This window comes from Excalfactoria chinensis, chromosome 1, assembly GCF_039878825.1.
Source record: "Excalfactoria chinensis isolate bCotChi1 chromosome 1, bCotChi1.hap2, whole genome shotgun sequence".
NCBI classification, from domain to species: domain Eukaryota; kingdom Metazoa; phylum Chordata; class Aves; order Galliformes; family Phasianidae; genus Excalfactoria; species Excalfactoria chinensis.
The window spans coordinates 65,269,555-65,294,320 of NC_092825.1; the positions used below are offsets into that span (position 1 = coordinate 65,269,555).

Here is a 24,766-nt window from a genome sequence, read left to right on the forward strand (position 1 = left end):
ATTGGTAATTTTTTGCAATCAGTGAGGAATGTGATTTTTGTGGTAAGAATACTTGGAAAAAACAAGAAATCCCCTTGTGATTAATACTTTTGATGCACACAAAACATGAATTTCTGTGGAGGCCACGTGACAAGCGTGCAAAAATACCATGAAGTAGATTGCAGGCCAAAGAGCTTGGTATCATGAATTCCAAGTGATCTTCTAATTTTGTAATTGCAATTATACTCAGAAAATGCCTCAATAGTTTATTAAAATGAAGCATCTTAGATCTTTAAGATGTGATGCTAAGAATAAAGAGTTGTAGCCTATTTACTGAGATGGGGCCTCTGACACAAAACAATTTTTTATGAAAGTGAAGGCAGTTTCTGTATAAAACAGCTGAAACTTAAGCAGGCAATTCTAGCCTTACTTAATCAACCTTCCGCTTTCAAGAGAGAAACCCTTACCCAGTACATACATACACAATACAGAGTACCTGTATGATTCCTAGGCAATCAGTGAGTCTGTTACAATGTTTATACAGTTCAATACATCAAACAAAAATGAACTACATAACTAGTACCGAACAAAGAAAGTTCAAGAGGTGAGAGCCTCCTCTGGTAACACGGGCGATGGAACAATTACTTTTTGACACATCCCATCCATATTTGGGGATTTTTATTAAATCAAGAACTGAAGTTCTATTTGCAAATGTACTCCTTTGGTGCCATTTAAAATTCCAACAGTTAATTCATTAGCAAGAAATCAGGCATTGTACTTTACTGTTGTATATGCAACTCATACTTACAGTGGCTCTTCCATCTCTATTTTCTTACTGCTATGAAGATCCTCTTGTTCCTTCATTTTATCCACAGCCTGTGCTTGTTTTTCAATCTCACTGAAGCTTTGGCTGCTGACTTTTTGGGCCCCCAAACCACCTTTTTTGGCACCAAGCTTGATTCATTTAAAGAAAATAAAAATACAAGATTACAACTGAGAAAATACTGAAGAATCCATTTTGAAAGCAACAGCAAATACTATACTCTGCTAGGGAGTCTATAGCACAACGTCAACAATGATTATGCTGCATAAAAATTATATAATACATTTTGTTGCAATTGAACCATTTGATGCTCATTCACTTAATTCATAATTACAGAAGTTATAGAAGTAGCTAAGATTTTTTGAAATAGATTTCACTGGCCAGTGCATTACCTTAGTACTAAGGGCTGATTTATTCATACTTTTAATAAACATGTATGTAGGTATTTGACCATTTACCATAAGATAGAAATACACACGTTTTGTCTATAAGTGTATGCAAAATTCATAAATGCACAATTAGTATTTGCATATAACAAAGCACAGCAAGTTGATGTTGGTTTTCTTTTAAAGGATAAACATGTCAGTTTAAGAGGGCACAGTTTAGCAATGGTTTTTTTAAAATAAATCTATTTCTAGCTCATTACTTCAACATGAATATAAATTATTATATAAAAAAACACTGACTACTACCAATATGAACAGACAAAATGATGTAGATTCAGAAACTGCAAAACACTAAAACTGCTGCTCTCAGTCTCCCATACATTCAATTTTTCATCTGCAACACTACAGCAATATTAATTTTCCCAATACACCTATCTTAACTTGTTACCACTGTGAAGTCTTCAACTAAGAGCTCTGGCTTATGTACACACGGAATTGTACAATTCTAGGCCCTGACAACACATGTGCACCTGTGAACTCCATTATGTTCTTTTAACTATAAGGGAACATTGCTGCATCAGCCACTTGGAATAAACATGAAACTCCGCTTGTATACTAAAGCCCTCTAGTGGGAGCAACGAATAGTATGTTTCAATCTAGTCAATCGTTTGCTGCAAGTTATCTATACACCCAACAAAGTGCCATACTGCAGTATGGCGTTAAATGAGAGCTGCTACACAAATAAAAGCCTCAATGTCTCAGGTTCACCTTATATTGACAGATTAAGCCATATGTGCTCATTTGGCCACTTAAAAGAGCTGCTGAAAATGCCTCTGTTTTCAGGATTTGTTACAAAAAGAACTCAAATGTCAACTAGCATAGCTGAAAAACTAAAGAAGTCTAACAATACAGTGTCAACATATTTGACAAGAAAGAAGAAAGGTTACAGGGCATGTAAAGGTTAAAGGATAAAGTTGCAGGCACTGTGGTTGTGAATGAAGCCTATGTATCAATATAGGCTTTGGCATTTTTATTTTACTCATCTTTTAAAAGACAGAGGGTATAAGAGTCTAGACAGTGCAGTAAGCTGCATATATGCAAACACACTCAGGACTTATCTGAAATCGGATAACAACCCATGCATCTTAAGTACTCTGCTACAAAACAACAGTGATCTGTGAGACAAATCTTAGCAATCACAAACTCATTTGAGTTGGAAGGAAACTATTCATTTTGAAATGGATCATTAGTTGTTTTGACGTAGAGCAGGTTCTTTATTGCATTTTAGTTTTATAAGTCATTACCAATGTAGGTACTGTTTAGTATTAACTCACATAATACATTTTCAAATTGTAACTTACTGTTACCATAGATCAGTAATACAGAGAGGAAAAAGAAAATGTTAATTCTATTGACTTACCCCTTTCTTAACTTGATTCGGCTTCTTTTTTATAAAGGTGGTGTTCTCTGCAATGATGAAATGTACATTATTCAACACACACTTTCATTAATTTCAGAACTGCAAAAGTTAATTTCTACAATTTCAGCCTCAAAATATGTTTCTGAATTTATTGTCAAAGGATTATAGCTTCTTCATGAAGAGATTCAGAAACTAAACTGATTACAGTGGACAGAGGGGTAACTATTACCAAGAAAACATGAGAAAGAGCCTCTGATTGAAGATATGGCACCTCCTGCTTATTAGTTCACAGACTTACCATTCTGAATCATACTGGAGCTTTACCTGATCCCAAACCACTTCTGGGACAAATTTTTACTAGACAGAAAGGCACTACCTACATTTAAAACAACCAGTGATAAAAATGAAATATATCGGTATGATCATCATAAATGTACCAACAAAACCACAAACATCACTACAAGTGACAACACACTGCCACTAAATTGAACAATTTTGCTCAATTGCCTAGATGTACTATTAGGAGTCTAAATTTACATATAAAGTTTGAAAGTTCCAGCCTTAATGCTTTGGTTTCAACTTTGAAACATAAAATAAATGAGTTTATATCCCGCTCTTCACAAAGCATGACTCAGCTCCTGATCCTGGTATTTTAATGAGGTCACAGTTGAATTAACTACAGTTTTCAAACAACTCCTACTAAATGCTCATACATATAGGAAAACTCTTTAGAGTTGGAATTTAGTTGGAAATAGACAGAACAAGAATACACAGAACGGAGATTCTGCGTGTAAGATAGAACTTGCCTTGTCCAAAACAAGTAAGAAAAGCACTTGTTTTATGAAAACTTGTGTTATAGATAAAAAATTAGAAAAAACAGGTAGCAGAGATTCCTATTCTCTAGTCTCCATCTCATTAAAAAAATAGTGAACACAAAAACAGCTATGAAGATCATATCACCTTGAAGCACTAAGCAAGACCAAGCTACACTTCTTTACTAACACTGTGCTGCTGAAAAATCAATACTCCTGCTCCTGCAGGATGTTCCTCAAAATGACACACCACCTATGTATTTAATTCTATTCTGTTTTCCTCAGCTTCTTAACATACACGAAGATATATTCCTCACTGTTATGCAAATTTAGATTTTAGACACTGAAGATCTTGCATTACAAATACAAGACTTTTCCTGCCTAATGTTGTGTTTTGTTTCCTGAAAAAGAAGCAAATCTACACCTAGATAGAAAGAAGGACCTACAACATGTAGTCTTGCTTTACGTAAGGTTCTTGCTTAAATAAATAAATAAATAAAATAAAAAGCAGGCCATTATTCACAGCACAGTGCTCCACTTGTGTATAGATTCAGAAGGCTAACAGATGTAAAGCATTATCGGTCACCATTATTAGGTGCAATATCTGTAGCATTTAAACTCAACGAGTCAACTAGGACAACACAGATAAAACGAGAACACAATTGACTAAAACTGAATTCTTCAACTGAATACACACAGTTTAAGAGAAGAGGTTGTAAAACAGTGCCGTGGTTTTGTAATTTTTGCTATTGGTATTCCACATCATGACATCATGTGGAGCACAGAGAAGAACTACACATCCCAGAGGACCTCATGGTCAGAGAGGGAAATACATCATGGAAGTGATGCTGGCTCTCTCCCTCACTGCCTGGCAGCAGGCGTGGGTGTGCTTCCAAGCAGTGAGCATTCCATTTCAAAGTAGGCTTCTCAGTCTTCAGAAAACACTCTCTCTCTTATTTATTAGCCTCAATTTCAATTAGATTGTATTATATTGTGTTATTTTGCATTCCGATATCATAGTTAGTAAAATAAGTTTTCCTCCTTAGATCGTTGCTGCTACCCTGTTTCCTTCCTTGAGCTCAGCTCCCATCTCCCTACCACTTTCTCTTTTTCCCTTCCCATTTTTAAGAGCCAGGAGGCCCACGGGCCTACTGACCCCGTCACAGACACCGATTGATCTAGATAACTCCGTGACAAACAGATTCTGATTTTTCAAACTAACTCACGCAGAGAATACAGAAGTAGGACTTTCACGTCCCTTCCCAGTCACATATTCTGAGTAAAAACACACACATAGGCACTCCATATTGTTTGCTGTCTTCTGCATATGCTCATTACCTATTGTGGCTTTTGGTGACGTACTAAGGCAATCAACACTTGGTCCATGTTCTGGTCCACCTGAAAATATAACATATAGCAAAGCTAAGAATACCAGAAGGCTCATTAGAATGTTTAAATACTAAAACACAGCTTACCATCCTCAGAGTACTGCTTGATACAGATACCCTAAGGTCTTATTTCTGTTACAGCTTGACCACTGAATAACAAGTACCCAAAGATTCATCTGAAATCTTCTGAACCAGACTTTAAGTCGAATTTCTACTAAACATTACTAAAGGAACATGCAACACCACACATTCTACTACAACCTTCCTACAATTCCTTCCCAAAATTCTGCAGTTACTAGCAAGGTTAGATTATTTAACCACCAAAGTAGGGTAAAGAGAGCCTAAACAAAGAAACCATCAGAAAATGCATGAAGTTTTTTGTTAACAAAGAACCAGTCGTACCTTCATAGCTTTCTGGGATGTTTTCTGAAGCTTTCTGTTGCAGAGGAACTGGTTCTGGCTCTGATGATACCCATTCTGTATTCTTCATATTGAATTTAAAATAAATAAATAAAAATCAGAAGTGCACACAAAATGGAATCCATCAATTAAATATGAGCACTGTACTCAAAGACCACTGATGAGTTAATACTGAAGTCTTATAATAGCTTCTAGTTTTAAAACCTACTAAAAGAAATGCCTATCTTTATTAAAAAGTGAGCTGCATTCAAAGCACTGCTGAGCATCTGTATCCACCCTTCAGGAAATTTCAGCATTCACCCAACAAAACAACAATGTGCATTTCAATTACATTTGAATTTCTTCACTGTATGCTGGCTATTCACTTTTATTTAAGTTTTTTACTCTTAACATTTATACAGAACACAAGACCTGAATCATCTATTTACGTATAATAACCAACCCTTCTTCCCACACTAGGCTCTCACACTTCTCATTTTCTAACATCCATTTTTTGACAGTACTTTGGCAGTACTCCAAAGTCTTTGGTGAGTCTTTCCACTTTGCTCAGGCACATCCTTCTCACCAGGCAACCCTGAGGCCTGGTTGCAATAATACCTGCTTAAAATTACCTTTTTTTTCCCCCTACAAGCCCTGTGCCAGTTCATGCTTGCTCTTCCTTAAAACCTCAAAGCTTCCTGACATCTCCCTCTCAAAATACCACACACAAGGAATCTCTTGCCCCGAGGCACACAGACTAATTGTCTCTGATCTATCTTTTCAGCTATCCAAAAATTCTTCTCTGAAAATTTACTGTACCTGACCCACAAAGCCTCTCAAGAGGGTTTGTATCAAGTTCCTATTTCTTGTCCTTAGCCTAAAAATATTTACAGTGTTTCTCTGCTTAACCCTTGTTCTCCCTCACTTGCTTCAGTTCACGCTTTTCCTATGATCTTGCAAGTGTTATTCCACTTTCCTTTTGGAAACAGAAATACTCCAGTTATTTTTCTACTCTCAGAACAGACCACCTTCTGGTGAAAGTCCTAGTTTATAACAAAAAGTTTTAGGTGCTCACAGACAGCAAACGTACTAGAAAACTCTACTGCCACAACATTCAACATTGTCGCAGTATTTAGGAATACTAGGTGTAGCAGTAACTTAATTATCAGAAGTTTAAGATCACAATTGCTTTCATGGGTATTTTTCACATATCAGACACCAGAGAGTCTCTGAAACATTGCTCTCCAAAACATACACAGCATCTACCACCAAAAGGCACTGGGAAAGCAGAGCAGAGGTAAGATCAGACACATAAAAACCAACAGTAGCAATAGCCTGCAGCAAGTTACTCTGATTTTTTTTTCCAAAGAGGATGTAATTCTGCAGGAAGAAATAAAGTACCCACTTAGCCAATGTTTTAGGAACATTTTACTGATTATAAACTGAAGTTTTCACTTAGTAAATTTAAACCAGGGAACTCTCGCATGAAATGGCTTAGTCATGAGTCCAAGTGGAATTGTGTGCCTAAGAAAAATGGTTTCGTTCCACATTTAGCTATTATTTGGGTAACTCTGAATTATCATCATAGAAAGTCATTCACATTCAGGAAGAACTCCAAGACCCACTGAAGGATGAGAAGATAAATGAGTTTAGCTCAACAACCTACTGTTTAAGATTTTCTTTCAGGGATTTAATCTTCATAACTGAACACACAGTTATTCTAGTACGTTTAGAAAGCAAAGTAGAGTCAGCCTGTACCTTGGAAGAAGCATGGGATGCAAAAAAGTCCTCCTCCTTGTGCTGAGGTGATGCAGGTGGCATTCCACATCCATCTGTCCACAGCTACAAGTGTTTAGAGAGAGGATCAAGGTGAAGAAGGAGGAGATTATTAACTTTACAGGCAGTTGCATTAAGGTATTCTAAAAAGTGCACTTATCTTAAAACTACTTACTTTTTTTTTTTTATCAGGTTAAGAATTCAGTGATTTTCTTTTCCTAAGTATTTCACCCTTACAAATTTATTCGAGTATATGACATTCCTTGTCTTGATTCCATGTCTGTGATATCTTCCTTCCCAGTAACCATTTCCTACCTAACAAAATACTCGGTATAAGCTCTGCTGCAGTGATATTATTAATATTTGATATCACTAGAACTTGATTCTAAAGTTTTTTCATATTCTCATGTAAGAACAAAAAAACAAACACTAAGAAAATACCATGGTTTGGTACTTTGATGAATTGTCCCGCTTGGTCTAAGAGTTCCAAAACCTCTACTACACCTGCAGAAAGCTTTTGCAAGATGCTAAGAGTTCTCAGGATAGGCTGCAGAGCACCTAAGTGCTTCAGGTCATTCTCGGAACCCTGCAAGACAATACCTGAACTTGTGATCTACATTCCAAGTTTAGAAGGTTCTTTCTAATACATGCAAAAGACACTGTATTGAAAATAACGACCACTTCCAAAAAGGTCACGAAACATGCAACAAGCTTACCTCATCATTAATTAACCAACTGAACCAGTAAATTAACTTCTTTTAATGTGACCCACACAAAGACTAATTACTGAAGGGCACACTTCAACATAGATAGCACATCGTCACTTAAGCCTGTAGTATATTCAGAAATATATTTACTATTTTTTTTTAATGTAAGAAATAAATTATTAATACAGATTTCATCCAAAAATTTGGTAACCGAAGGTTAACATAGTTCTTTCAAGTGTCATTTGGGGAACTTGATGCCAATTTAAATGCAAATAGTATATTAAGTTTACTTAAACTTGTTTTCTATCTAAAGTAAAAGAATTCCCTGAAATCAGTGATGCGAATCATGTTAAATATAATATTGTAACATAGCGTTATTAGAACTCACTAAATTTCATGCTGCATTATTTATATATATATATATATATATATATATGCATGTATAGACTGAAAGAAACAAAAAAAGCAAGAAAAGCGTATTGTGCTTCTTTTCTAATTCCCACTCATCTGATCAGCTTCAAATGAGTTAGTCATGGACTTGAACACACTGAATTAAACCATCAAAGCATTCATTCTGTGTACGCAAAACAAAACTGTTGTGTCAAATTTACTTAACACCTCAGCACTCTCGTACACTGCACACTTCACTAACGACTTCTTCCTGTCAGAGGTCTAACTCCAAGGCTCTGACAGCATGCCTCAACTGCATCAGCACTTAGAACAGCACCTCAAGGCACATCGTGTAACCATTTTTCAAGTACCATCTTCATACAAAATGTACCTATTCAAGTCAAAACCCTGCAAAAATCACAACTATTTTATAGGTAGCTATTGGCACGTCTGTGTTTTTACAATGCTGCACTTCTAAGTAATAATTCAGCTCCAGAAAGGCAAAGCTAATTGTAATTCGTGGAAAGGAGCTGTAATATTTACTGCACAATAGCACAAATACAATTTTGCATTACATCTGTGAAACAAAGTAATTCCCATTTGGAAGAATGCCTGAAGTTTCCACCTGCAATTCTTCTAAATTACTGTAAATGATACAATTAATGTTTTGAGTAATCCAGAAGTCATTCTGAATTATCAGGTTGAGCTCTACCCTCAATATCTGCCGCAAATAACCTACTCCACTTCTTGCCCTTTCATAACAATATATAGCAGTACCTCCAAAACAATCAGCTTCCACATTTCTAATTAGAAACTTAAAATGGTGGTTAAGGAATGGGAAGTGTTTCAGAAATCTAAATGAGGACACACTTGACTTACATCAGTACCGTGCTTTCTTGTTGCTTGTGTTGCAAGAGATTTAATCTTCTCCTTGTAAAGCTGAGCAGCTCGACTGTTATACTTCGCATTGGTGTCATTTGTTGTGCATCCATGTTGATGGAAAAAAGCAGACTACGAGGCAAAACATATAAAATGCAATAAGAAACAAACTTCAAAACAAATACCACTTAACATCAATACACACCGCAATGCAGAAAAATGCTCTGCTCCTGTATCTAAATCTTCTAAACTATGAAGTCCATGTGAATCTCCAAAACAAGAAGAAAATTCCATTATGGCAACATATGGACACATAAAACAACAAAAAACAAATACATTATTGGGACCTTCTAAAAGTATACACAATTCCAATCATACAGAATGATTCCTATCTCTGAATCTAACAACTGAAGAAAGGAAGAGGTAACTGACTGCCGGCAGCTTTGCTTCTAAAGATGTTTCTGGTATTCTAAAAGGCATTGCTTGGCTTCATTTCAAACGTGCTAGCGAGAACAATGCATGTTCAACAGACTTTTTACAAGGGCAGATAGCAATAGGACAAGGGGGACTGGCTTGAAACAAAAGGGAAGATTGAGGTCAGATATTAGAAGGAAATTCTTTACTCAGAGGGCAGTGAGGCCCTGGCACAGCTGCCCAGAGAAGCTGTGGTGCCCCATCCCTGGACATCCAGGGCCAGGTGGGGTGAGGCCCTGGGTAGCCTGAACTGGTTGAGGGTTGGCAGCCCTTCCTGTAGCAGGGGGCTGGAACTGGATAAGCATTTCTTCCAACCCAAATCATTCAATGATGCTATGATTCAATAGCATCAAAATGATTATACAGAAATGATCTTCCTTTAAAAACAACAACAACAAACACATTTCTATGTGTGTGTACATATAGATACACGCTCTCTTTTTACATGCTTATTTACACACAAATACAAAAATTGTTTGCAAGATCAAAACACGGAAAAGCTAGGCATGTTTTTCAGTACCTAGAACTAACTAGCAAATTACATCATACGTTCTTGCATAAAAGAACATATCAGACCATTACAGTAAAACACAAGTTACTGACAGGGTCAGCAAATCCAGATAACTGAAGGTCGTAATGTCAAATGTAAAACCAGTACGCAAATACTAGACTTGGTAAAAAATTAAGCCATCCAACTTCGGTAACTACAATAAAAAGAGTAGTAAATGTCACCCTGCCACAAAGATTGTGCAATTCTGTTTATAAATACATTTACACTTACAAAGTTGACTTTCCGAGCTTTTCCCTGTAGGCCCCAATTGCCATCACTGTAGGTATTTACTCTGAAGACAAAAGGAACTTGCAACAACGCCACATTTCCTAGCAACCTCATAGAGAGCGAGGAAATAGCTAGGAAGTTCACAACTGCTGTTATCCAAAATTCAGTGTCATCAGGCAATTACAAAATACAAACAGCAAATGTTAATCTGACAGTATTTCTAAGCAATATTTAGTAAAAACAGAATTTGACTTAACTGGAATAAAAAACGGAACTGTTTTTTAATGCAATTAAAGGGAAAACGTCAACTTTACTTTTTAAATGTTCAGGTAGTTTACTAAACTGGCCTTTACATTTTCAGCCATTTATCTTCATTTCTCAGGTAATCCACAACAGGTCATTATGAATTTGAGGTATATAAGGAATGAGTGTGCTTATATGTGACCTCTTGGTATAACGCACAATAGGAAACAGCGACATCCAAGCAGAACAAAAAGAAACACATAAAATCAAATGATGTTTACTGTTAATCCTCTGAGAATATGCTTTCTGAAATTAACTGCAGTTCTTTTTCCTTCCAATTGCCTTAAAACCTTTGGCTAAAAAAATCCCTCTTGTGATTAGTTAAAACCATGGTGTTTACCTACCAGGTGGTATAAAAGAAACTTGACAATTAAATTCATATAACTGCAGCATAAAAAAGAGCATAACTTAAGAAAGGAGAGAGAAAGGAGGGTGAAAAACACCCTTTATTTTCTGAACAAGCTGCACAGCTGTTCAGATCCACACACCAGAGACAGTCACTTGCCCAGTACCACATTCAAAGAGAAATGTTTGACTGGGAAATGCAGAAGTGGAAGATAAATAAAAATTATCCTCAATTTACCTTTCTCTGCATGGAAACAAAAAAATAAACCAGAACTCTCTTTTTGAGGAAAATGCAGCAGTCGGTTTGACTTGACTTACCAAAGTGCTGTGAAATAAACTTATTTCTAAGTACATGAAAAACGAAACCAAAAGTGACAGCCCATATGAATTGGCCAAAACAAAACCACTGCTACTTGCTCTCTGACAGTGCTGCGTGCCTCATCTTCATTTCAACTGTACCAAAGTCATAAAGGTACAAGACTTTAGGAAAGATTTTCAACATTGCCGTGGTCTTTGGCATGGCATCATCATAAGCCCGGTAAGGAAATACAGCCACAGGAAAACACTTGTTAACAAGGTTTACAAGCAGATGGAAAACCATCTTTCAGCAGTTATCCAAGTTCCACTAACTTAAGTTAGATGTTTTGACAACGTATCGACAGTAGTTTCCAAGCCGAACAAGCTTCAATGCGCAAGATACATACAGCATTTGCATTTCCTCCAACTTGCATACACCTCAGCTGAAACCAAGACCAATTGGAATCCAGTTCTGTAGATCTGAAGAGAAGGAAACATGTTTAGCATATAACATGTACAGTATTTAAAACCTACCCTTTTCTGTGTAAAGAGAAACCCACTTTGGGGAAGTGTGAGGCAGTGACCATAAGAAGAATTCTAATCACGACAGTACCCTGATCACCAGGAATGAACTCTTGAAAGACCTTTTGAAACATTCATATATACAAAGACAAATCAACAGAGGAAAAATATTGATTTTAGCTGATGGAAAACAATTGCTTTGAAGTGCAATCCATTCTTAAAAGCATTGCTCACATATACTTCAAACAGTACCTTCCATTTCACATATTTCAAATGCCCACCAGAAGTAACTCAGGTGAGGGTACTCACCTGAAATCAGAGAACCTCAGTAAAACAGCAACTGGCTGAGCCACCAAAGGGGGTAGCACTTTACACAAAAGCTCTCTCTTCCTAACCCCAGTAGTAGCACTATGGCAACATAACAAGCTACTTCAGGAAGCAAAGCAGGCAAAGAAAAGCTATGTAGGTCTCTGGCTTGCGAGGGCATCAGGTTATCATTATGTCACTGTCACATTGTCACACTGCTGAAGATAATGAAGTGCTATCTGCCTCAAGTCTTAATTCGGAAAAAAAAATGATCAAGCACTTCAAAATGCTTCCTCTCTTCTTTGTTTTCATCATCTTCAGTACAGAAAAATCTGTCAACAAAGGTGTGCTACTGACACAATACGCAGGTAATGGGAAAGGGTGCACGACACAAATGCTATTGAACCCTACATATTTACCTAGTTCCCAAGTAGCTATCAGATAAATCAAAGCCAATACAAACATTAAAATCATTTGAAGAAAAGAACGGGCTTCTCTCTCTGATCAGGCATCCAAACAAAAAAGACCCAAACCATCAGAAGCCGGAATATAAATCTTCCTATTGTTACTGTAAAAATATACCAACTACTTACCGAATGAAACTCAAGTGCACGCCAAGTGATCGGTGGGTCCCTGAACAATCAATACAAAGAAATACTCCATATGTGATGCTCGCCCAGCTAGGGTTTTTTGATCCACAGTCAAAACATACCTTAAAGAAAACAAAGAGCATTAACTTGACACATGCATAATCTCTTCTCGCAGCTGTGTTATGGGTCATTCTAACATCCTTGCAGTGAACAGAACTTAATTCAACCTTAACGCCTGTGTCAACACAACAACCCTCAATTTATAAAGAGAAGCTGCACAACCTGCCTGAGCTTGAAGAAAGCACCCACTCTGCATACCACTTAGCCTAAGACTCTGCCAGATGTTCCTATCTGTACCATGTATTACTTGTGTGCTGCTGAACCAACCATTTGGCTGCCCACAACAAGACTGGTTAAATAGCTGATGTGCCCAAAATTACGCCATAGCCAAAGCTTTCTCATCCTCTGCCACCACACACCAGACTCCTACCATTCAGCCAAAGCTACAAGAGGTATCTGCCTCTATACCTCATATACTTTGGCAAGTGCACAGACCACAGCCCTCAAGTCCTGCTTTGGTTCTTCTGACATCTGTGCCTCTAACTCCACAGTCAAAGCACCCACTCACTGGTCATCCTGAGCAGCATCTATTCAGAAACTCCACAGGAACAAGCTTTTTCATCTAAACTGATGGAGCTTCAATCCTCAACCTTATTCCTCAAAACCAAGGTGAGGGGGAAAAAAAAACAACTCTTCTGCTAGGAACTCCTTTAACGTGACTAAACAGAGAAATTTTCCTACATACCCTGCCAAACCACAGGAAAGGAAGGAGTGCAGGAAGTGAATTTGTATCCCACAACTGCACTTGGAAATGGGGTCATTCACTGACGTTAGGAGAAAGAAGAAGTCAGAAAAAAGCTATAGAAAATGAGTGAGTGAGGGGGTCCCTGAGGTAAGCACAGGGGGACAATGACATACAGGAAGTTGGGGGGGAAGAAAAATAATTGAGTTCCTTAAAAAAAAAAAAAGCTAGCTTCACCTTCATTTAGAATAGGTTGTTTTCAAGCTGTTCCTTCCCAGGGCAAAAGGAGGGAGTTGACTGAATCAGGAGTGATTTCTGATGGAGAACAAAGCTAGCATAACAGCCTCGGTCCTGCTTCTATCACAGGAGAGCAAAGCAGACCCTGAGAATGGTCTGGACAGAAGTTTCCCAGTGCAGAAATGGGAAAAGAGAATCCTGAGTATTGGCAAGCGGTTAAAAAAGAATCCCATGGTTAGAAAAGTTCTGTTGGAGACATCCCTAAAGATTCCTCAGTACAATTATAAGCTCTTCCTAATGTTAGTGTCTGAAAAAAGTTGATTGCCTCACCTTGGAAGGCAGCTGTCCCAGAGCAGTACAGCTCACTGTCTTCACAGGCCTAGGTCTCTATCAGCTCCATACCAGACAGTCATGAAAATGACTCACAGAGATAAAGCCGTATCTTTTAGGATTGCGATGCAAACAGGAATAAGAGCTAATTTCTTTAAGAACTGTCAGTTCCATGATGTTATGCAATGGATAGTTATATTTCAGTAAGTTAGCTGACAAAGGAGTGTACTTAACTCACACTCAAGTTGCTAATGATCTCAATTTCTGAAGTGCTTCCCAACACGGAAATTCTAAGAACTGAAAATAAAGTAAGAGATTGCAGAGCCAGCCTACAAAATCATCATCGTTTTAAAACCAGGGCCAGCGTGTTTTCTGTACTGACCGAGGTACAATTAAGGTATCAAAGTCGTTATAAAAATCATTTTGAAGGATACACTTCAATAACCTGTTGCCTTTTCAAGCACACTTGTATTATTTTTGCCTATTTTGCTTTCAGCCATTTTGGGACAGTCCAGTTTTAGTAACAATCCCTTAAGGCGAAAGCCATAACCAAGATGTTTGTAACAAAACATACAAAGACTTAGGGATAACCCATAGCAAAACGATATTAAACTGTACGGCATCCACCTCACACAGAGGTGGAAGTTAGCAAACCCCTTACCTACGGTGGTGAACAAACTCACAGTGCCCACTGCCATTGGACATGGAAACAGACAAGGCCTACAGAAATGCTAGCTTTGGTACACCGGGAGGGCTGGCTCAGCATCCAGCCTAAGGCCAGGGCTGTGAAATGAATGTATCAGCTGTGCAAGGCTCCAGCACTGAGCTGTGCAGGAAGTGTTTGCCATTGGGCAAAGGTGAGCTGCATGCCAGCAGCTGCTCTTACTCACCCACTGCCGCATTCAGATATGCTCCCTTTTCTTGCATCAGCAATAATAACTGAGCTTGTTGATGCAACTGGAAACCAACACTGCAAACCTGCTCTGGCTCAGAGCAAAGGTAGGTCCAACTCACATCGCAGCAACATCAGCACTGCTGAGGTAAGGCAAGGAGCAGGAACATTTGCCAACAGAACAGCACCAGGCTGACATTCAGGGAGTGTGAGAGTCTTAATAATGACATAAGGGACCGCCACATATACAAAGCACAACACACTCTGTAATAACAGAATTGAAAAACTAAGAAACCACCACAATGCACCTACTTGGTTTGCAGCCAGTTCACATTCTTGAGTTGGGCCTTTAAGTGGTGCCACGGATGCTGTACCCACCGGAGGAAGGGAAAGAGCCAGAGAAGGGAATAAAGAGCCACCCACTGCAGGGGGAGTCTGGTGGCAGATCAAGAGTCTGTATACAACAGCACCAGGACAAGCCCTCCAACCAGGCAAGCTCTGCAAACATCCAAACCAACCATACCGTGCAGCTTCATGACTAAAAACAACCCTATATGTTCAAAATACATCCTACATGACAACTGTAACAAGTTTGGTAAATGCTGTCAGCCAACTCTGTATTATGTAGTGCATGAAAATGAAACAACAACTCTGAAAAGATATTTTTCATGCCATACAAAGCAAAAGAAACCAGAGACTAAACTGCAGGTAGGTTCATTTCAAGGCAACTATTCAAATGCCAATTGAAACACGCTATAATCTTTGAACTAAGACTGCACATGTACTTCAAGTGAGAATCATTTTGCCCAGGCCAGCATGTGCTCAAAAGCCTCACAAAGCACCCAGCAGTGTAAACACACACACACACACACAAACACACACCTGCCTGCAGCAGGCAATCAGGGCCCCACAGCTGTAGGGAAAGCACCTGTGCTTCCCAAACACCATGCAGCTGAAGCACACTACCAGACTTCTAAGAAGAAACTTTTCCAGTTGTCCAAAGCACTGCTTTCTCAGGTGTAGGGCAGGAAAGCCCTACAAAAGGGGCGGATTAAGGACAGAACAAGAGAAAATCAAAGCAGCACACAGTCAAACATGAGGGGATGTGGCTCTGGGCAGCCTGGTCTGGAGGTTGGCAACCCTGCACACAGCAGGGGGATTGAAACTAGATGATCGTTGTGGTCCTTTTCAACCCAGGCCATCCTATGATTCTATGAGGTGAGCTGGTGGCCACAGCACCTTTTGCTCAAGAAGGCTCTTCCCACCTGGGCGCAGGAAAGCCATGAGATGTGCACTGCTGAAGCTCCTCGTACTATTTCCTTCCCACCGTTACACAGCTCTGTCACGGAGTTACTGTGATCTGACTGCACCCAAACGAGAGCTTTCAAGCAAACCTGGTCTGAACAGGAGCAGACGTTCTCTGCTCCAGTTGTGTCAGCACTGTACTGAATCCCTTCGTGGCAGCAGCAGGACCGCCAGGTGAGCCTGACATGCCTGAGCAGCCCCGGGCACCACAGCCGTGGCTCAGCAGAGGGCAGCGGGCTCCGCACGGAGCTGTGTGCCCCGCCGGCAACAGGCAGCAGCGGGCCTGCGTGGCTCCAACGCAGCAACAGCGTGATGGGAGCGTTTCGACACCGCTCCATCTCTTGGGCATGGAGTTCAGGAGGAGGAACGAGGAAAGCCTAAGGGGAAACCTGAAGGACGGGGACCTTTCCTCGCTTTAGAAACTAACTCAACTGGCGACTGCTCCTTTCCTTTAGCCTCCGTGCTCTACGGAAGCAGGCACAGCCACAGGGCCAGTACCCCGCGCGGGAGCCTGACGGCCCCAGGTACCACGCAACGCCACGGGTCCTACGCCGCAGTTCCTCAAGTCCTCCCTGGCTGAGCCCGAGCTGCTAATGGCAACACCCACGGCTGTCACCAAGAAAGCGACTGTGTCTGATGAAGAAACACCCGCTGTGCCTTCGCTATCTCTGGGCGGGCTGCCGCCCCTCGGCCGCTCCAGACACCGAAAGCCGTGCCATGCTTCCGGACGGCCGCTCCGTCCGGCCCGGTCCCGCCGGGACACGCGCCCCGCCCCGCCTCCCGCCAGTGCGACGTGTCACAGCAGCGGAGCGCGGCCCCCCCACCGCGCCACGTCCCGGCGCCCTCACCTTGTTGGTGGGCACGGAGCGGAGCCGCTTGAAGATGGCGCCGATGTCCTGCTTGCTGGGCTCGCACATGGCGGCAGGCGGGGAAGAGGCGCGAGGGTCGCCGAGCGGAGCCGCCGCTACCGCCGTCCGCTTCCCTCTCCGGGCCGCGCCGCCGCCGCACGCCCCGCCCCTCCTGCCGGGCGGACACGCAGCGGGCGCGCGCGCAGGGAGGCCCGGCGGGGCGCGGCTTGCAGCCGCCGGCGTGGCGGGAGGGGGCGCCGGTTGCCATAGGGACGCGAGGCCGCGCCGCGTCAGCGCCTGCCGTGGGGAGGTATGGAAAAGAGAAGCGGGCCGGGTTGTTACACACGAGGGCAGAACGGCTTCCGCCCTTGGACGTGGCGCTGTGAAAAAACGTGAGGAAACCGTCGCTTCCTCTGGGCGCTCACGTTGAAGCATGAAAGCAGGGACACATCTCGGCATCTCAGTACTGTTGTTCATCAGTGGCCCCCGAGGGCTCCGTATCCCATCCTCCCCTCACGTGGAGAGGAAGGACAGTGCAGGTACCCACACATGAAACAGATTTTCCTAACATCTTCTTTGATAACAGTCCGGGTTCAGGGGACTGCTGCAGAGCTGCTGCTCTAACCTGTTGAAAACAGGGCCATAAATAAGTTATCTAGGGCCCAAAACATCCACCTCCAAGCCTTGTATGGAAATCTATCCTCAGGCCTTGGCTTTCACCCTTCATAGGTATCCATACATCCTGCACACGCTCTCTGGATTTGCTAGCCAAAATCCCATTGGGCTCCATAAGGATGGCCATCCTGGCCTACAGCTGCTGGCCTCTCAAGGAGGAAGAGTTGCCGAGAAGATTCCACAAAAGAAAGCCTATTACATCAGCTTCAGAAGTACTGGGGAAGAAAAACAAAGGAAAGATTAAAAAGAAAGAAAGTACCTATCCTGCCTATCTTGGCAACTAAGTGGAAAAATCAACACTGGAAAAACAAAGTTAATCTGAAGACTCAACCACGTGGCACAGCCCAAGGAAAGGACAGTCCTTGTTACCGCCCTGTCTCACACAGTGCCTCTATCCCAAGGCCATGCTTTGCTATCCAGATTAGTGGGTGTGCAAACCAGACGCACCTGTTGCAGCCTGCAAGCTCAGCTGATTGCCAGCAGGTGAGATCTACGCAAGATGCAAGGAAAGCATTTAGCACATACACAGGAACTTGAGGGATGTAAACGTGACCTGAGGCAACATCAAAAGCAAACTCTAGGCTTGGGAAACAGGTGATACAACAAATGGACATAAAGGGCTGAGCTGCCTACTAGGGAACAGGCAGTGCCTATAATTCACCGGCTGTTCTTGCAAGTTGGGTAAATAAAAATATCTTTAAAAACTCTACCCTTCAAGGGTGCCTGTAGATTGAGTGCTGGAGTGTCCTCTGCTTTGGAGTTAGGTGCAGTACAGGTCCTTAGGCAAAGCAATGCTGCGAGCAAGGCTGAGTCTGACACCACTTGTCCTCAGCCCTCAGATTTTCATCTTGGCTGTAGTGGCCTAACCCCGCTGGCTGCTGGCATAACACAGCTGCTCACTCACTCTGCACTCCCAGCAGGCAGGGGAAAGAGAATTGGAAGGGTAAAACTCATGTGTTGAGATAAACAGTATAACAAGGGGGGAAAAAGGGGGTTGGGGGGGGAGCAGGTAAAGGGGGAGAGAGAGAGAAGCAATAGAAAAAGAAATGAAGAGGAAAAAAAGTGATAGGAAACTTTATTGCCACAAGTAGATGCTCAGCCAATCCCCAAACAGCAGCAACCCCGCTGAACTTCCCCTCAGCTTTTATTGTGTGATGCTATGTGGTGTGAGATATCTCTCTCGGTCACTCTGGGTCAGCAGTTCTGGCTGTGCCCCCTCTCAGCTGCTTGCACACTCCAGCCTACTCACTAGCAGAGCAGCAAGAGAAAAACGCTGCTCAGTATCGACTACAACATTCGTGTGTTATCAACACTATTTTCATCACAAATCCAAAACAGCACCATGTGAGCTACTACTAAGAATATTAATGCTAAGCCAAGAAGGAGCACAGCAACAAAAAACTCTCCAAGTGTGCATTCATCATCTACAATAGGTTGTGCTGCCATTTGCTTTCCCCTCGAGAAAGAATGCCAGTTTGGACACAGCCTCGTTTCCTTTACCCATGCTTGGTTTCCTTTGCGAAATTCGGTCACACTGAGCAAAATTTGTTACTGCTCACACCTGTGCTGTGCATAGCAATAATAAGTTGCCTTGTGGAAGCTGCAGCTCTAGAAACCCAAGGCCAGCTTCTCTCTTGCAAATGATATCCTTGATGACACAATATGGTCCCAGACACACATCATTCCAGGCTACGTAATCCATCCAGAAAACCTCCTCTTTGGAGCAGAAAGATCAAGCATCTACGTGTCTACTCCCACAGTATGAAGTTTTGCAGTGTTAAAACTACATTAAAAACCAGTTGAAACCAGTTCTACGTATCAATAATATATTTTTATTTAGTCATAATGAATTGTTTGTACTGATAACATCGAGAAGCATAACCACTTCGTCACATAGGTGAGGTTTCTTGGAGCTTTCTAATCTTGAAAGTAGTCCCATCTCAACAGTATTGCCCAGTACAAAGCCAAAATGTTACAATAATATAATTTTCAGACAAGTCCACTGCATAGACAATATTCAGTTGTGCTTCTGTAAACCTGTTTGCATTAGGAATGCAAGAGACTTGCAAAGTTGCATTTAGAAGCAGCATCCCAGTGCAAAACCTACCTATGTTGGCCACATGATAGCATCTAATCTTTGGCAGGGCTATCAAATTCCTGCATCTTCTGCTTCAGGTTTCTAGAAATATCTATATCATAATACGCAATTACTTCACAATTAATATGGTTGCTACTTCATTGAGTTAAAGCTTCATGGGTCATGCAGAGAGGTGACCTAGCTGAGGTAACAGGTAACTCGGGACTTTCAAAACGTTCTTGTTAACATCCCTCATAAAAACCTAGATACGTTGCCATGAAATAAGGAAATGATCATTTAATAAGTCAGTCACTGACTACCATAACAGTGGGAGGTTACCAGTGTGCTGCCCACAGGGCTCACACTTGAACATGTAATTTGTATATTTATCTGTGAAAAGAGTAAATAGAAAGGCAGTGGTTTATTGATATTGAACTACTTACAGTCACAGAAGAAAGAAACCAGTAGAAATATCTTGCATAATACTAACCAGGTAATAAAGCAGCAAGGACATTTCAGAGTCTAATGCAAAACAAGAATACAGTCTGCACTTCTGTGATGGGGTCACAATTAGCTACTGCAAGAGTGAGCGCTACTGGTTGTCTTCTTGGAACAGGAATCACTTTTCTGACCTACTTCATCTCCGTCTGTATGAACATCGGTTTGGTGTTCAGTTGTTGACAAAGCAATGGACGGAATGTTCAACATAAGCTTTTCTTATTTCACAGAACAAAAGAAACTGATTGCTGACAGCTTGAAATATTGTGGCTGAAGCGTTGCTGCATGTTGTCCTATTTCTATGCTCTTCCCAAGGCACCCACAATGTGCTGCTGGCTCAGATTTCATCTAACCTACTACCATGTGGACAATGCTTCAGGCGTACAGAGGTATTCTCTGAATGGAGGATTCAAGAGCCCTCTATGGTATTTTTGAAGCTGTGCGCTAGAGGATTAGTGTCCTATCACATTGGAATCTGTATTTCTAACAGGAGAAAGGAAGTAAGGCAGGCTGAAAATGATATATGCTTACCAACAGCTGGTAAGCTGTTAGATGGCAAACACACCGAAGCATTTTCTGCTGCAGTAATTACCGCATGACCTTTCTTATGCTCTGAAATTGCTCTTTATATTCAATGTCAAACAGAACGAGTTGGTAAAAGTATCCTCCATTGTCAGGAATAACTTGTACTCTCACAGATCAGGAGCAGGCTCTGTAGACTCCTTCAAAATGACGACAATTAGCAATCTCTGATATTCTGAGGTAAATGAGTAACGTTGCCAAACCAGAAAAGTGGGAGAAAGATTAATAAGAACGATTGTGTAACCTCAGAGTTAATTTTTAAAACTAAAAGATGCTACTCTAGGAGAACAGGAGGTTATTGCAGCTGGACATCCAATCTTCATTACATCATCTTCCATTTTCTTCCTTTTCTCCTTTGTTTTACAATAATACATAGCTATTTTATTTTAAAATCACCCAGATCGTATCAGATTAGTACACAACCATTTCATCTGCGGTTTCCCCTTCGAGGACTCAGTGTTTTTACTTATCACCAATTGTTAAGCCTCCTTTGATTTTCTTCTTTGCAAGCATTATGAATAAAGACTCAATTGAAACGAAGACAACAGAACAAAAAATATTCAGGCCAGCTATGGCAAAAACAGTTTTAGTATATCAGGCCAACTTGACAGACATCTCTGCAAGAGGTAACGGCAATGGGTTGGATTATTATACGACAACGTGGTTATATCAAGAGCTCCTCACACTTGCTCTGTGAGGAGAGGCTGAGGAAACCAAAGCTTGTTCAGCCTGGAGAAGAGATGATTTTGGTGTCCTAGGAGCAGCCTTCTAGCAGCAATATGGAGGCTACCAAGACATCAGTCAGGCCCCATCAAACACAGCAGAACAAGACACAGCAGTGTCTTGCAATAGGACAGGTTCCAACTGCAGGTAAAGCCAAGGGTGAAAGAACACCATTATAATGATAGTTAAGCATAGTAACTGCTTGAACAGAGAGGTGAGGAAATCGACTTTCCAAAGTTTTCCAGACCAGATCCAAAAGCTTGAGCAAGCTGGTCTGGATGCAGAACTGACTGTGCTTTAGATCAGCCACTGGACTAGAGAACTCCTGTGGTTGTTTCTACTTAGATTCTATGGTTACGTCACTAAATTTGACACCCAGCATAAAGAACTAGATTAATTAGATTAAAAAAATACTGAAGCGAGAGACAAGATCAAACTTCTGACTAGCAACCACAAACACTACTATGTTAATTGCTAGCAGATAGCAAAAAAGAAAACCAAAGAACAAGAACACCTCTCTCACAGAAGGTAGAAGAGACTCAAGATATTACAAAAAAACAACCAGCAGCTTAGTTGTTCATACAATCTGTATCAAACTTGACTATACCACGGAAAGCACCCTCGTAGTACATTTTGCATGCCCACACAAGGCATGAACCTCCTTCCATAAACCTCTTGCTGCAGCGTCTAAGAGCTGTTGAGCACTGTGCCTAAGCAGCACAATGTGGCTGTTGGCACGTCCCATCCTTATGGCTCTTGTAGACAATACAGATTTTCTCATCTTGAACTGCAATCAAGTGTACTACTTGCTTTTTAAGAGTATGTTTGCATACATTGCAAGATGAAGTGCATTCTGTGTATTTAAGAGATTAACAGATTTTATTGTTTTCTAAAATATATTACATCATGGAGACCCAAGGCAGTAATTCCTGACAGATTTAATAACCATTTTGTGAAAGAATAATTATGTTAAGTTTTCCTTGACAGACATACATACATCCACTTTCAGAGCTTGCACATTTAACACATTGAACGTTATGACTAAGTATATCTATACATTTGAAAAGCAAATGATAAAATCCAAAACTACCGACAGTGTTTAATAGTTACCTCAAAATAGATTTGTTAGCTTCATTACAGTGTAGCTTCCTAAAGTAGCATATCTACTCACCTGATACTTGATTCTTATTTATTTTTTTAAAACACAAATCTGCTGTAATTTACAACCCAGTTTGAAATGTCACAAATGCATACTATTTGGCACTGTTACAGACGACCGAGTTGTAACTGCAAACAAATGTAGTTTTTACAGTGTTCTGCTACAATAATCCATGTAAGCACTAGGGCTACTTTATATGTTGACCCACAAGTTTATCCACATTACAGGTTTTGAGTATGTTAGCGTGTTCCTTGTACTTCTGAAAAACCTAATCACAAAATATTTTGTCTGTAGCACAGTAATGAATATGGCAAGAAAGCAGATTTAAATATACCTATAATTTAAACTCTTAAAAGTCTAAATCTTATCCACATGAGAAGGTCTGATAGCTAATAGCCATGCTCTTTATATTTTGGAATATCAAATTGTATGTACATATACACAACAGGTAGCCTCTTCATAAAAAGCATTTTAGTCTATTTTACAATCTTTGTTCAAAAAGAAAATATATCAGTCCTCACAGATTTAACATTTCAAATCACAAAAGAAAACCATTAACAGTTAGGATTTTTTTTTCCTGCACACATGTGACGGAAATGGACAGTATTCAGGGGCTTATGTATGATTTACCTCTTTGTTTATAGAGAGCTACTTAAGATCTACAAGGAAAACTCATTTAAGTGCCAAACCATATAAACAACATTCATAACAGAATCCCAATCCATGACACCTGCAGATATCTCTGCTACAAATAACCTTCTGTAACAGATAGTTATTACATATAATATCTGTTTTACAACTTCGAGCCATGCTGACAACGTTGAGAGATCACTACAACATGGAAAGAGTTTTCATTCAGTCAACCGATGACTAAATCTATGTCATAATTTAAGTATTATATGATCAAGCATACAAACAGATGCTTACCTACATAGCATTTAAATAAAAAAATACTGCATCTTTCAGACATTGCTAAGAACAAATAGAAAATTAACTGGAATAATCTTAAAAATTCAAGTTGCAAGTTACTGAAGGTCACTTAAAATAACTGATTAAACAAAAGCCAGCATAAGCCACACACCTCAGGTAGGATGAGGCACAAGCATAGAAAATGCAGAAATGTTTAAGAGTCACAATAACAGACCACGTGGAAAGAAAAAGCTTTAAAAGTATTTTTCCTATCGCTATTTTTTTTTTCCCATCTAACCCCTTTCATTTGCATTGTGCACAAGTTGTGAAAACCGCATGAAATTAGTTCTATGTCCTGTCTTTAAATCACCACAATTTCAGTATTGAGCTTTCTCTTCTTTTCATGAAAATATATACACTCTTTACATCATTCAGCTTCCTCTTGGTTTAAATATATACTGTACAGGCCTGCAGAGCTTTTGTAATGCTTCTGTATTGACTTTGTCCTTTGTCACTGGATTGGTTCTACATAGTTTGCTGGGTATAAACCAACTTGCCCGTTGTCCAGACGTCCTTTGCACCAACCCTGTTCGTCTTCATTCTCCATTTTAGTTAACTCGTCCCCTGCAAAAAGAAGCATTTCAGAAAAGCAGTGAGAAAAGAGCTACCTTGAAACAAAAATATTACACTAACAAAAAGGCACAAACAGCATTTCAAACAAAATTAAAGAATGACATGTTTTAAACTTATATATGGTGTTATTTTACTGGAAGATCAAAGGCTCACATATAGCTGAAAACAGATGGTGAGGAATGTGGAGCACAAGGCTTGTGAGGAACAGCTGAGGGAGCTGGGGCTGTTCAGTTTGGAGAAGAGGAGGCTCAGTGATAACCTTATCACTCTCTCTATAACTACCTGAAGGGAGACTGCAGTGAGCTGGGACACAGTCTTTTCTCCCATGTAACTAGCGATAGTACTAGAGGAAATGGCCTCAAGTTGTGCCACGGGAGATTCAGGTTGGACATTAGGAAATACTTCTCAAAGAGAGTGGTCAGGCACTGGAACAGGCTGCCCAGGGAGGTGGTGGAGTCACCGTCAGAGGTGTTCGTGGAATGCTTAAACATTGCACTGAGGGATGTGGTTTAGTGGGCAATC

The 24,766-nt window shown here is 40.5% G+C and overlaps 2 protein-coding genes across 6 annotated transcripts in view; both read right to left on the reverse strand.

The window, feature by feature from the left end:
• ARFGAP3 (ARF GTPase activating protein 3) overlaps positions 1 to 17,364 on the reverse strand; it is a 37,865-nt gene extending 20,501 nt beyond the window's left edge. Inside the window, exons 1-9 of the mRNA XM_072333209.1 lie at positions 16,989 to 17,364; positions 12,578 to 12,696; positions 11,564 to 11,636; positions 8,960 to 9,091; positions 6,966 to 7,049; positions 5,211 to 5,292; positions 4,759 to 4,818; positions 2,609 to 2,655; positions 788 to 933 (exon numbers count right to left, since the gene is read on the reverse strand). Of these exons, the coding sequence (XP_072189310.1) occupies positions 788 to 933; positions 2,609 to 2,655; positions 4,759 to 4,818; positions 5,211 to 5,292; positions 6,966 to 7,049; positions 8,960 to 9,091; positions 11,564 to 11,636; positions 12,578 to 12,696; positions 16,989 to 17,057 (812 nt within the window). The 5' untranslated portion in view covers positions 17,058 to 17,364. The remainder of the gene's footprint in view (positions 1 to 787; positions 934 to 2,608; positions 2,656 to 4,758; positions 4,819 to 5,210; positions 5,293 to 6,965; positions 7,050 to 8,959; positions 9,092 to 11,563; positions 11,637 to 12,577; positions 12,697 to 16,988) is intronic.
• A 5,657-nt stretch (positions 17,365 to 23,021) lies between these two features.
• The window catches only part of PACSIN2 (protein kinase C and casein kinase substrate in neurons 2), a 59,815-nt gene continuing 58,070 nt past the window's right edge, over positions 23,022 to 24,766 (reverse strand). For all 5 annotated transcript variants that reach the window (XM_072328415.1, XM_072328386.1, XM_072328423.1 and 2 more), the window contains one exon: positions 23,022 to 24,235. In XM_072328415.1, the coding sequence (XP_072184516.1) occupies positions 24,123 to 24,235 (113 nt within the window). In that variant the 3' untranslated portion in view covers positions 23,022 to 24,122. The remainder of the gene's footprint in view (positions 24,236 to 24,766) is intronic.